The 13222-nt window shown below is 38.0% G+C and overlaps 1 protein-coding gene across 7 annotated transcripts in view; it reads right to left on the reverse strand.

Annotated features, from left to right (window-relative positions):
• Positions 1 to 413: 413 nt before the first annotated feature.
• Positions 414 to 13222, reverse strand: part of ZEB1 (zinc finger E-box binding homeobox 1) — a 198160-nt gene continuing 185351 nt past the window's right edge. For all 7 annotated transcript variants that reach the window (XM_019465207.2, XM_019465206.2, XM_053895865.1 and 4 more), the window contains 3 exons: positions 5629 to 7436; positions 3047 to 3227; positions 414 to 2933 (listed from right to left, as the gene is read on the reverse strand). In XM_019465207.2, the coding sequence (XP_019320752.1) occupies positions 2338 to 2933; positions 3047 to 3227; positions 5629 to 7436 (2585 nt within the window). In that variant the 3' untranslated portion in view covers positions 414 to 2337. The remainder of the gene's footprint in view (positions 2934 to 3046; positions 3228 to 5628; positions 7437 to 13222) is intronic.

The following is a 13222-nucleotide window of genomic DNA, read 5'->3' on the forward strand; positions in this document are numbered from 1 at the left end:
CTGGCAGATGCGGTTCCTCTTCCTAGTGGGGAAGGAATATAAATAACCACGAGAGCTATGGCAAGAAAGGTACAAGGGATGAGGAGTGTACAGAGGAAAGGCATCTAAACCCAGGCTTCCCTGCAGTGACCGGAGGGTGAGATGTCATGGGATCAAGAGTGGGGGTGGTGGTGGTTAAGGGTTTCAGGAAGAGGGAGCAACCTCTGAGGAAGCCTTTAGTTGCCAACTCTGACCTTCCCAGAAACACTTAGCCACAGGGAAACCCATGATTTAGTGGTGAGTGTCTAAAACATTTAGTTTCTTACCCAGATTCAGCCCAAGGTAAATCAAGTGCAGGATGACAGTGTAATACCCCACTTCACAGAGAGATTTCCAAAGAAAATCTTGATAAGAATTAAAAGAACGACAGCAGGTCAGGCTTGTTGATGCATTTTATTGTGAGATGGGGGAGTCTGGTAAAAAACTAGAAAATGACCATGGTGTAACAAGGAACTTAAAAATGAAGAATCAGATTTGTAACTTACATACATGAATACAGGAACAAATTGGCACAAAATGTTAAACATTGTTCCCAACACTGTTTATATAAGGTTATCCTAATTTGGCTTACTAAGGAAATGAGAGTTTTATGGTTAGGCTAATCTCTTAATAAAACTGCAGAGCATCATGCTATTAGTCACACAGTGAATTTCAAAATTTAAGAGTTTTATATTAAAAACTGGGTAAAGGTAAAATGACTTGATTGTAGTTGTAAAACTAATACATTCCCATTTAAATTCTGTTCTACAGTCCAAGGCAAGTATAAATGTTAACATAACACTGTTAAATCAAATCTCAATGCAAGAGAACCAATTGCATCTCTACTTTAAATCTTATCAACTTTCCAAATTTTCATACTAAAATATATTATTGTATTAATACAAACTACAGTATTATACACTACACTGTGTAATAAATAAAGAAATATAAAAATAAGACACATAAATATAAAAGTTTTCTAAAACTAAAAGTACATGTCAGTAAGAAGGGTATTAATACTGCCAGGTTTGAAGACGTACAGTACAAAAATGTTGCACAGATCTATAAACTAAAAGAAATAAAATAATACTGATAGGTAAAAATCAGCTAATGTTGTTAATAAACTGGGTCCATAATAACTAACATTTGGAAACAGTTATGAGCCAAACAATGATGGCATGTCCATGTCTGAAATGCAAGTACATGGATAGAGCAGATTAGAAAATTTCCCTTTCATTTCTGTAGAGAAATTTTGAAAGTCAATTAACACAAAATGGATGCTGAGGAATTAAAGGGTGAAATGTCCCAGTGTTTAGGTTTCTCTGACAAGAGTCAGTGGTTTTAAGTTTTATTTGGAATTTTGATACAACAAACAAATCGACAAATGCTAGTTATTGTAGGCCACACACTGAACGAAGGCGGGTTAGAGCCTTGAAAATACTGATAAATGGCACTTACAGCACACAGGTCTTGCTTAAGGCCAAAGGAGACACAAAGCTTCATATCATATCCTTCATATTTGTCACCACATATTCAAAACACGATTACAGACACTGTTTCTGACGACTCTGCTGCCCTTCCCAGCATTAACACTGTTAGTCCCTGCAGTCAGAACTCAATGGCAATCTTCTGAACTCCATTTGAAACCACGTAAGTAAGAAACTTCAGTTCTTCTATCGGCTGCTTTCTTAAGGCTAACAATACACTTTAAATGATAATACTCCACTATGACATCTAAGTATTAGAAATTACTACCTTCTAGATTGGATTTATAAAAGGTAGCTAGCATGTTTTGGAACTGCATTATACTTCTCTGTGAAGGGAATTCTGTAGTGCAGAAGTTCTCACATTTTAAAAAACATAATAAAATACTGAAGCGGATTTAGCATACGTTTACCAATAAAAAAATTATAAAATTTCTCCCAATTGTACAGCTTAAGAATAAACCAACGTAAGAGTGATAATACTGACAAAAATGAAACAATGCCAGATGCTTACCTAATTAATCAGTTTCCTTTAACCTGTTCAATCTTTGCTTTCCGAGTCATTAAAGTTTTCTAATCTGCTTCGTGTTACAAACTTGTTCCTAACTTTGAAAAATGCATGAAAAATTACTAGGTCTGAGATCAGGCACACCCGGATTTTTTTTTTGTGTGGTTTTTTTTTTTTTTTTGTATTTTGTATTTTTTTAAATTTTTACTTTACACAGTAGTGAACAGAAACCACAGTATACAGGTTACTGTGTTTCCATGAAAAGCATGTATAATATAGAACAAACTTCATTACCAATTAGAATTTATTTTCCTTCTAAAAAAACTATTAGGCTTCATTTGTTTTTTCTTCTGACACCTGCTCACTATTCTCGCTTACTTTTTGTTCTAAGCTGCTTGCTTGATTTACAGCTTCATCATCCTTCATCAGACCTTCAGTTTTTGCCTCTTCTCCCTCATTCTCTGCCTCTTCTCCCTCTTCTTCCTCCATTTCGTCTTCCTCCTCCTCCTCTTCCTCGTCCCCTTGTGGTTTTTCACATTCTTTTTCTTCCTGCAGTTCTTCCATCTCTTTGTCCTCCTCCTCCTCTTCCTCTTTGTCACTATCTTCATCCTCTTCCCTTGTCAAACTCTCTCTCTCATCTGAGTCGGCCTGTGAGGGGGACGCCTGAGCACCAACGTGCTCACTCCTCAGGACTTCCTGTCCCGCCTCTTCCTGCTCGGTGCTATCGCGCTCTTCCGCTTCTCTCTTGCAGTAGGAGTAGCGATGATTCATGTGTTGCGAGTAAGACCCAGAGTGTGAGAAACGCTTGCCACATTTGTCACATTGATAGGGCTTTTCTCCAGAATGCAATCGCATGTGTTCAATCAAATGATGTTTGTGTTTAAATGCCTTTTTACAGATTCCACACTCGTGAGGTCTTTTACCTGCAAAATAAGAACACAGCCATGAAACAGTCCTCACAAGGATTTTGGGGGCACCTCAGTTTGGGGAAAGCATTGCAGATTCACTTTTGAAGTCATCAGGTTCATCAACATACCTGTGTGTTCATATTTATGTCTCAATAACGAGCTACTCTTTTGGAATATCTTATCACACAAATCACAAGCATACATTCCATTTTCTGTCTTCCGCATTTTCTTTTTGGGTGGTGTAGAGTCAGAGTCATTCTGATCCTCTACATTTGATACTCCTTCTGAGCTAGTGTCTTGCCTTTCATCCTAAAGGAAGAAAAGAAGATAAAATTTAATTTCTACTTAAAAGATAAACAAGAGACCTATATAAAAGCATAGGTTAAAAGAAACTACTTAATTAAAAAAAAATCTTTTTACTTTAGAGCAAGAGTGCATTGCATCTCCCTCACGAGTGGAGGAGAGAGAAGAGGGGGGCGAGAATCCTAAGCAGGCTCCATGCTCAGCCTGGAGCCAGACGTGGGGCTAGATTCTATGATCTTGATACATGACCTGCACCAAAGAGCAAGAATTCGAGGTTTAACCAACTAGGCCACCCAGGTGCCCCGATTTATACTTTCAATAATTTGACCAAAGCAAGCATACTACTCATCACTGCAGATGGGCTCCAAGGGTGGGGCTAGGTGACAGGTGGGGGTTCATATAGACAAAAGGGAGGTTGGGGGCAATATAGTTACAATGATGACAAAAACAAGTGATCAACTGATGAAAAGAAAGGACACCAAAAAGAAAGAATGTAAAATGCATAGTAACCAAATTTACTTGGTTCCAAATAAATAATACCTTTATGAGAAATTTGCCAAAAATATTAACTTAAGGGTTTGCTACATAATCACTAATTTCCAACTGCATCATTGTTTTCATTCTGGGTTTTACAGAGCAAAAGTTAAGATTCTATTTTTACAAAGTGGTCTTTGAATTGTGTCCTCCGGAATTTCAGAGTTCTATGAACTGACCTCCCTGGGTTTTTTTTTTTTTTTTTTTTTTGAAAAGAGAGGTCTGCTCTACTACTTTTCTAAGGAACAAGATGAAAAACTGTGCAGGAGAGTCTGCATTTTCAAACAAGAATACTTGCTAGTCAAAATAAATCTGCAGACTTTCAGTGGAATAAAATCATTTCAGCAGTCTCAGGGAGGTACTTTTGTGCAGGATACTCATGTAGGTAAACAACGATTGGTAGAGGAATTGGGTTCCTCAAGATCCTTCCATCTTTCCTAATGTCTTCTGTTCTATTGTCTCTAAACCCACAAATTTTCTGAAAGTTCAAAGGTTTTTACAACGTTTCTTCTAGTTCTGCAAGGTGGGAGAGGTGCAGCCATTTGGGTCATTTGTGAGCTGCCGGTTTGCGCTGAAGTAACCTGACTACTTTTATTGCTATTTGATCTGGTCATATGATTAACTGAAAGGTTAGTGGGTCTCCCTTTATTCTTCAAAGGTGTGCACAGTGTTTTATACACCAAGAATCTAGGTGAAGTCATTGGTCATGTGAGAATTTTTTTCAAGAGTAATCACAATGGCAGGAAACCCAATCAGTAGCAATATTTAAGGGGGAAAAAAAGCAGCAAATACACATTTGAACAGGATATTGTAATTATGTTAATTGCACCTACTTATAGCATGAATTTGGATAAAAGATCAAATTTATCCCAGTATTTGGTTGATTCAATCAGAAATTGATGAAAAAAATTGGGGGGGGGGGACATCAAGGTTGGTGACCTAGAAAAAGTCTGGACAACGAGCCACACAATAGTCACACAAAATGGTTCTATCTAAAACCACATCATGGATTTTGGGGGGAAAGTAAGGAGGGAAATGTATATATAGATTCACAACAATGCTTCCTCATATATATTAATTGTGACTGAATACTATTTTAGTTCACAGCTCATAAAGTGATCAGCACGTTCACTAGATGGACTCTTTGTATAGTTAATTCTTATTTAATTAAAGCCTTTAACAAACATAGGTGTTAACACATAAAAAGTAATAACTAAGTTCTGCTGGGGTGAAATGTCTATGAATGGCAACATGGTTTCATGTGTTAGTTATCATAAGGCAGAAACCGTTACTAATTGGGGAATATAACTATAAAACCAGGAATCCAATTAGTGAGTATTCCAGTATTTCTTTTCTTCCTTCAAATAGTCAAGTCTTTAGCTGAGAGTTCTCATTATCAGAGTAGAATAACAAAACTGTAGTTGATAACTATCCCTTGGTTAGAAAAACACTGAAGACGGGATGCTACAAAAGTTAAAGCAAACATTCATCTATTTCTTTTCAAAAATGATAGTCTGTATCAACCTGCTTGGCTCTACAGAAACTGATTTTTATTAGAAAAATTTCACTGAAGGGGTGCCTGGGTGGCTCAGTCAATTAAGCCGACTCTTGGTTTTGGCTCAGGTCATGATCTCGCAGCTTTGTGGGTTCGAGTCCCATTTCAGGCTCTGTGCTGGCAACGCAGAGCCTGCTTGGGATTTTCTTTCTCACCCTCTCTCTGCCCCTCCCCCACTTGCGCGCGCACTCTCTCTCTCTCAAAATAAATAAACTTAAAAAAAAAAAAAGGAAAACTTTTACTGAAATAGGTCAAACTAGCATTTTACCAAACAACTTCAGGATGGGGAGGACTTTTTTTTTTTTTTTTTTTGGTTACCTGATTCCCATTTGGCTGGATCACTTTCAAGGGTGGTTCCTGGACTGCAGGGCTGACGGTAGTAGAGTATGTGTAAGCCACCTGGGGAATCAGAATAGTCTGCTTATTGGCAGCTAGTGCTCGCAAGCATGGAACACTGTTCTGGTCAGCAATGGCCACGATTGTGGGTAACTGGGCAGTGACTGTAGGTATAGCAATATTTATGGGGTTGGCACTTGGTGGGATTACATTTACAACTGGTTCTGAGTCTGTAACACAACTGTCCTTTTGTGGCTCCTTTTTTGCACAAGATAAGTTCAAGGGTTCTTCCTGGACAGAATAAACACTGTTCTGGTAAACACTAGTGATAGTTGACCTTTCCAATAATTCTCCCTGTTGCTTTGGTAGTGAAAGATCAAGAGGTTCTACTTGTGGTTCTTCCTGTGCACCTTCCGCTGTGTACAAGTAACCCTGTGTATTTCTGGATGAGGAAAGGTTTAGAGGTGAGGGGGATGATGGACTACTTCTGGAACCATTGATGGCTGATCCCGCTGGTAAAACTGGAGAGTTAGTCATCTTCAGGGGGCTTTGCAGACTTGCTGTGCTGTCTGGGGGTTCATTTGCATTTGTAGATTGAGGCTGCTCATCGTTCTTTGCAGGGATATTGACTTTGCCTGGTTCGGGAGAAGATGGTTCAGAAGACTGCACTGAGATCTGTCCAGCTTGCATCTTTTCAAACCACTTTTTTACTACATCCAGTGGTAGGTTTACTGAATCAGCAATTTTTGAGAGCTCTTCTGCACTCGGTTGTGCATTCAAAGCATAATACGCTTTTAGAAGAGACAAAAGGTTCTTTAAAGGTGGCTGACTGGGAGACAAATTGCCATCTCCACTTGATGAAACAGAGGACTCGGGCTTCTCAGCTTCTGGTGCAGGGAGTGGAGGGGGCTGAGCAGGCTGCTTTAGGTCATAGTGCTTTAATTCTGGAAGTGCATTAATATCTCCTGGACATTCGTCACACAGAAGGCAAGTGCTATCGTTCACTCCTCCTTCAAAGCTTTTGTCCTTCTCAGATTTAACAGTAAGATCTTCGGGTAACTTTTCACTTTTGCAACTGTTTGTGGGGACCGGATTTTCTTTTTTTAAATTCTGAGGAACAACTTGAAGTTGGCTAGGCTGCTCAAGACTGTAGTTAATGATAATTTTGGTTGTTCCATCTTGATCAACCAAAGGAAGACTGATGGCGGAAATAACAGAATGGCCACCTTGCTGTATGGATGAAGCATTGATTGTTTCTTGTTCTTTGGATGCAAGATTGGCTTGATTATTCTCCAAAACTTGCCTTATTACATTACCATCTACTGCCACTTTAAGTACATTCTGAATATCGCTTAAATTGATACTTATGGGAGACACCAAACCAACTGTTGGCAGAACAACAGCTTGCACCACACCCTGAGGAGAACTGGTTGCCTGTAACGGGCCACCACCACTAAAAACCCCATTTTGTAAAGGGGTTGAACAGTTGATTCCTGAAGCAACCACAATGGGTTTGAATTCATAATCCACAGGTTCAGTTTTAATTTGGTTTATAGAAAGTTGCTCTTGAAGGGGTTTATTCTCTATCTTTTGCCTTATCTGTGGTCGTGTGGGACTGCCTGGTGAGGCCGAAAGAGATGGTGAGGAACACTGAGACGTCTTGAGTCCTGTTCTTGGTCGCCCATTCACAGGCATCAAGCTGATACATTTCTTGCTGCTTATGTGTGAGCTATAGGAACCAGAATGGGAAAAACGTTTCTTGCAGTTTGGGCATTCATATGGCTTCTCTCCTAAACAAAATAAATTACATTCACTGCATTATTACACATACATTTTTATGTGTCCACATTTTCCTTTAAGCAAGCAGTATCAATTTAAAAAGAAGTTACTGTGGATCTTGTGATACAATTTTATTTAGAATCGTCATTTGAAGTTCAGAACTGACATAAATGCTATGAAGACTGATAAAACCTTAGTCTGAAGTACATGTGCTAACCAATCAGGGAATCTTTGCAGCATATGTATGTAATATTTCTGCTAACCTTTAAACCTTCAAATAATTCTCAAATAATTACAGCTGACTCTTGAACAACATGGATTTGAACTGCACAGGTTGACTTCCACTTACACGTGGAAGGTTTTCAATAAATATAATACAGTACTGTAAATGTATTTTCCTTATGACTGTCTTAATAACGTTTTCTTTTCTGGAGCTTACTTTATTCTAAGAATACAGTATATAATACATATAACATATAAAATATGTATTAATTGACTATGTTGTTAGTAAGGCTTCTGGTCAAGAGCAGGCTATTAGTAATTAAGTTTTTGGGAAGTCAAAAGTTGTATGTGGATTTCTGACTGCACGGGGCACCAGCAACCATAACCCCTGCATCGTTCAAGGGCCAAACGTACATCTATTCTTTCAAATCATTTTTGTTATCTTATTTCACCTCCCTATGTTATTTTCTCTATTTCACTATACTTAACCATCCATAGGAGAAATTATTAGAAGAAAAGTTAAGTAAAATCTCCCATAAGACTTAAGTACCAATATCTATCCTTGACTGTATATATCATACGAATACCTACACTTCCCATATCCACAAGGTTTTAAGGTTTCCTTGAAAAGATCTTCTCAATGGGAAGAAAACTTTAGATATGAGGTACTGCTAGGAGCGATGGCTTATTAAACTAGGAGGTATGTACTCCAGGAGACATAAGGCAATGTTCTAATGGGTACGCAAAACTTTCTTATAGTTCCAATTTTAGTGACAGCAGTTATGGTAATTTAAAACATTGCAATATTAAAACACAGATTACATTATGGAGAATAATAAAACATTTGTGTGAATTGTTAGGAAAATAACCACAATGTCAAAGAAGCACCTTGCTTGTACAGACCTTCATCAAGTTGCTTCCCTAGACCTTTGGGGGTACAAGGCATTTATTCTTCTTGGCTGTTAGGGACACTTTGGTAGAAAAATTTGAAAAGCATGAAGCCAAATGGAATATTTTCATACAAACCTAATTTTCACTTTAATTTTAATTTATAGTTCATTAATTTGTAATTTATAGTTTTCAGACTGTGAGTCTCAATAAGGTGGGAACCTGAGTCTTCTATGCCATTTATCCTTTGTGTAGGTCACAAAAATGCTCACTAAACCTTTTCTAGATGAATGAATGGCTAATTGCAGAATTATGAAATACGGTGATGCTAATTTATCTACTCAGTATCAAAATAAAGCTCTTTCTTTCCTCTGTTCTTTTTAAGAATTAAAATGGAAGCAGTGGGAAAGTCGGTGTAAACTCTTCTAATAATGTAATTTCAGTGCAAAGTTTTTAAAAAGTGACTTATATTTTCTCAAAGTATAATTACTTGAAGAATCAGATATTAGAACTGGAAGTGATCTAAGAGGCCCTCTTATTCGGTAAAAGAGTTCATTTTATATCCTTGCAATAAAAAATTCATTTTATATCATCCTTGACTTTGGCTAGTCTCCTGCTTAAGCTCCTTTATTAAAAGAAAGTTATTACCTGCTGGACAGCTCTATGAAAGATGGTCTAGTCTGGTTCTGCTGAGGATCATGAATTTGGGTTCAAAACCTGGCTCTGTCACTTACTATTCTCTAAATCTTTCCAAACTTCAGTGTTTTGGTGTGTAAATAAATGTAGATACATCCTCAATGGACTGTTATAGCAGTTACATGACATAATATAACAAAACTTTTTGTGTGGTCTTAATACATGTTAGTCATTCTTTTAAAAAGTAACTCTGGGGAGCCTGGGTGGCTCAGTTGGTTAAGTGTCTGACTTCGGCTCAGGTCATGATCTTGCAGTCCGTGAGTTCAAGCCCCACGTCAGGCTCTGTGCTGACAGCTCAGAGCCTGGAGCCTGCTTTGGATTCTGTGTCTCCCTCTCTCTCTTCCCCTCCCCAGCTCACACTCTGTTCTCTGTCTCTGTGTTTCTCTCAAAAATAAACAAACATAAAAAAATTAAAAAAAAAAAGGTAATTCTACTGAGAGCTAGGTTGAGTACTAAGCCAGATTTCCCTTGTTATAACAGCCTACTTTCCTGCCCACTGATGCCACACAGAACAAGTCTAACTTTTCTTCTGAAAGCCAGATTTTCAAACTGATGATGAGCTGTCATCTGCATCCTTAAACTTCCTTTGTGTGGATTAAATATACCGCGGTCCTTCAAAGACTCCTCATAGGACATGGTTTTTAGAACCCTTACCCACTTGTTAAATCATCTCTGGAAATTCTCCAATTTATCAATATCTTTCCAAAGGGATGCCTGAAATATGATTCAATACTCAAAATGTATCAGGTAAATTTCCAGTGGGGGTAAAATGAGGGATATGTTTTAGTATATCTCCATTTTAACATTTTAAATTATTGGATAACATTTTAAATTATTGGATAACATTTTTAGATAAGCTATATGCTTGCTCTCTTGCTAGAGACACTCAAAACATAAGAATCTATAATATAGATTATTTTTATCTTTACAAACAGGGAGACAGAGGAGCACACTGGCTAAGGCAACCACTTTGGAGTCAGGATACCTACACTGGGGCTCCGGCTTTGCCATGAAGAGGCTGAGTGACTTTGGATAGGTTAATTAAGCTCTCTGAACCTCCATGTTCTCATCAGTAAAAAAGGAGGAAATAATAGCATCTATCATAAGGCTGTGGTGAGGACTGTATGCATTTATGTACCCAAATAACTAGAATGTGGCTGTAAATAGTTAAGTATTCAATAAATACTAGTTATCATTATTATTGTTGGGAGTTACCTGATATTGTATCATCACCAGAAATAAAGTGCAGAACAAACGTTGTAAAGCCAAATCCACTATGTTTGTTGGAAAACCTCTTGTTTCTAATTTCCTAGCTTTACGGTTTATAGCTAAAGTATATCACCTAATTCATCTGTCCTGCAACTGTTAAACCCTGGAGGTGGCATCAGGAAGTTGTGCGGTGAAAAGTCAGATGTCCCATGAATATTGATTTCTTTTTTGTAATGGCGGAAGTGGGTGTTTGGTTGCATCTGATGTAAAAATTTTCCAGGCTAAAGGTCTAGGGCTATCGAAAAAACCTAAATTATTTTCTGGAGAGGATCACGGGCTGGGAGCAGGAGCTCTTTTGCCTCACCTCTGAGTGGAGGGGAGGTGATCTGCCCCTCATCATAGCTCAGCTCCCACAGGCAGAGTTCAGATGATGGGTAACACACATGACTCTGCAGAGGGCTCATTTTAATGGTATCAGAAGAGAGCAACAATTCCGGTAATTTTAGGGAGTATAATTTGAAGGCCCTGATTAAAAACACAGCTGAGAACAAAATTACAGAGGTTTCTTTAAGGCTATGAAGCTCATCCACTGCTAGATACTCTAAACAGTGCTTTCAAAACTATCTGTGGTGAAGGGTGGGGTTTTTTTTCTTCATTTTTTTTTCGTTTTAAATTTCCAATCTAGTATCAGATTGATATTGTATCAAATATAATAAAATTGCCACAGCGTTTTCTTTGTACAATAGTTTCTGAATGCTTGCTCTCAATTTCTGTAATTTGCCTTTGCAAGACCCAGTCACCACATGTTTACAGATTGGTACCAGTCCCGGGAGGACACTGAATAGCCCCACTTGGCTATCTTCCCTTGGAATAAACCAGACCATCAGAAAGCTGTACACTCGAATTGTATCCAAGTGGCTGCCCTGGAGACATGCTTTTCCTGAACTGCATTTTGGTGAAATATCACTGGCCTCCTATTGGACAGTCTTGTTTTAAAAAGAAAACCCTATCAAATTCTCTGCTGTATTATTTTGAGGATATTTGGGGGAAATGACATAAAACGTATTTTGTCCTTTCCCCTTTATGATGCTCCAAGGAACAGCTTTCCCTATGGACTTACTTAGCAGCAGCAAGAGTGATGCTTTTTCTAGCCACTGATTCCTTTTACTTACGGACTGTCTGGGTCTCGGTTACTGACGTAGTTTTCTCATTTCCTAAACCTTAGAGTCTGATGTGTGGTCCACTTTCAGCACGTGCGTGGCATTTCGTGGTGTTCATTTGTTTTCATGCTTACTTCATGCTTGTGCTACTTTCTTAACTTTACTTTCCTAATATATTTTTATAAATTAAAATTTCCTGCTGTATTAAAGGCATACAGGCCTCATATTAAGACAGGTATAAATACATAAGGAATGGACTGCGCACAGCACAGAGGGTGCACCGTGAGCCGTGACGCGGCCTAAATTTTCACTAGCTACTTCAGCTGCAGCAGCAGCGCACTGCTAACAAGCTTATCGGAAGCTCTTGACCATCCAGACTCCTAACATTTGTCCAGTACAGACAGTAGTAGCTCCCCACTTTCTACTTGATCAAGACTGCTTTTTGAATGTCAATGCAGAGTTTTGTGATTAAATATCAACTTCCTGTTTCTAGCCCTGCAATTTTAATCTTTGGTGTGACCCATGCTTCCCAATTTTGTATCGCCTGCAGGTTTGGTGAATCCTCCTATGTAAGTGCAACAGGACCATATGACATTCATTTTGTACGTGAATCTTACCCTAAATTTTACTTTTTCCTTCCTTTACCCCCGATCTCAAAATTTAAGAAAACTCTCTTGAATTAGCTATATCTCTATCAACAACTTCAAATCATCTGTGGTAAGAAAATGATAGGTCATTAAAAATGTATTATCGATGGAAATTTTTCAATTGCCCGCGAGCTTCTCTATGAAATAGGATCTTGTGGCAACGGCAAAAGACAACAACCTCTAATTTCCAGAAATATTAAAGTGTGAAAATATTTAAATGTCTATGCAACAATCTTGGTTTCAACAAAAGTGGTAACTTTAACATCATTTAGCCCTCAATGAGCAAGACAGTAAAACTTCTAGAAATGCAGTTCCAAAATAAAACACAGATGTCACCAATCACCCCTCACAGGGCCACCCGCTGTACTTTTTTTGTAGGATATCTGTAAGATGTAAATGTCAATACAATAATTTCCACGAAATAAGCCATGTGCAGACATTCATAATTTCTCGTTAATTAGAAAACAGTTCTTTTTCACTAAAACTATTTAAATCTAAAATAACATATCAAAATTACTCAGGAGATGAACAGATTTCATAGTGCCATGTGGGACGCTACCGAGTTTTCTTTATAGCTTTTGTTGAAGTGGCACCGTTAAAGAAATGCAAATACAGTTCTTTATGTTTAGAAGTTTCTAAAACAGACATATTTTTATCATGTAGTATCATTTTATAAGTAACAATTTAGAAAGTGATATGGAATAGAAAGGTGAAATGATAGGTGAACACATTTTTCTTTTCAATTCTCAGTGCTTCCTTGTCTGGCTAGCTCCGCATCACCCCACACACCATTTTCTATCTGGAGTTTCCACTTCTACTTCTCTCATGTTAAGAATGTCTCCATCTTACTTTCTTGTGCAAATTGTGACTTGTGAGTCTTCTTTGTCCTTCCCTAGCTAACTGTGCAAAAGAGGCAATGAAATTAACATCCATCAGAAAGCTAAAGGAGGCTGTTCTTCTTGTTAAAACATGCTA

Source organism: Panthera pardus, unplaced genomic scaffold (genome assembly GCF_024362965.1).
Source record: "Panthera pardus isolate Hobbes unplaced genomic scaffold, ASM2436296v1 HiC_scaffold_6, whole genome shotgun sequence".
Lineage (NCBI taxonomy): Eukaryota > Metazoa > Chordata > Mammalia > Carnivora > Felidae > Panthera > Panthera pardus.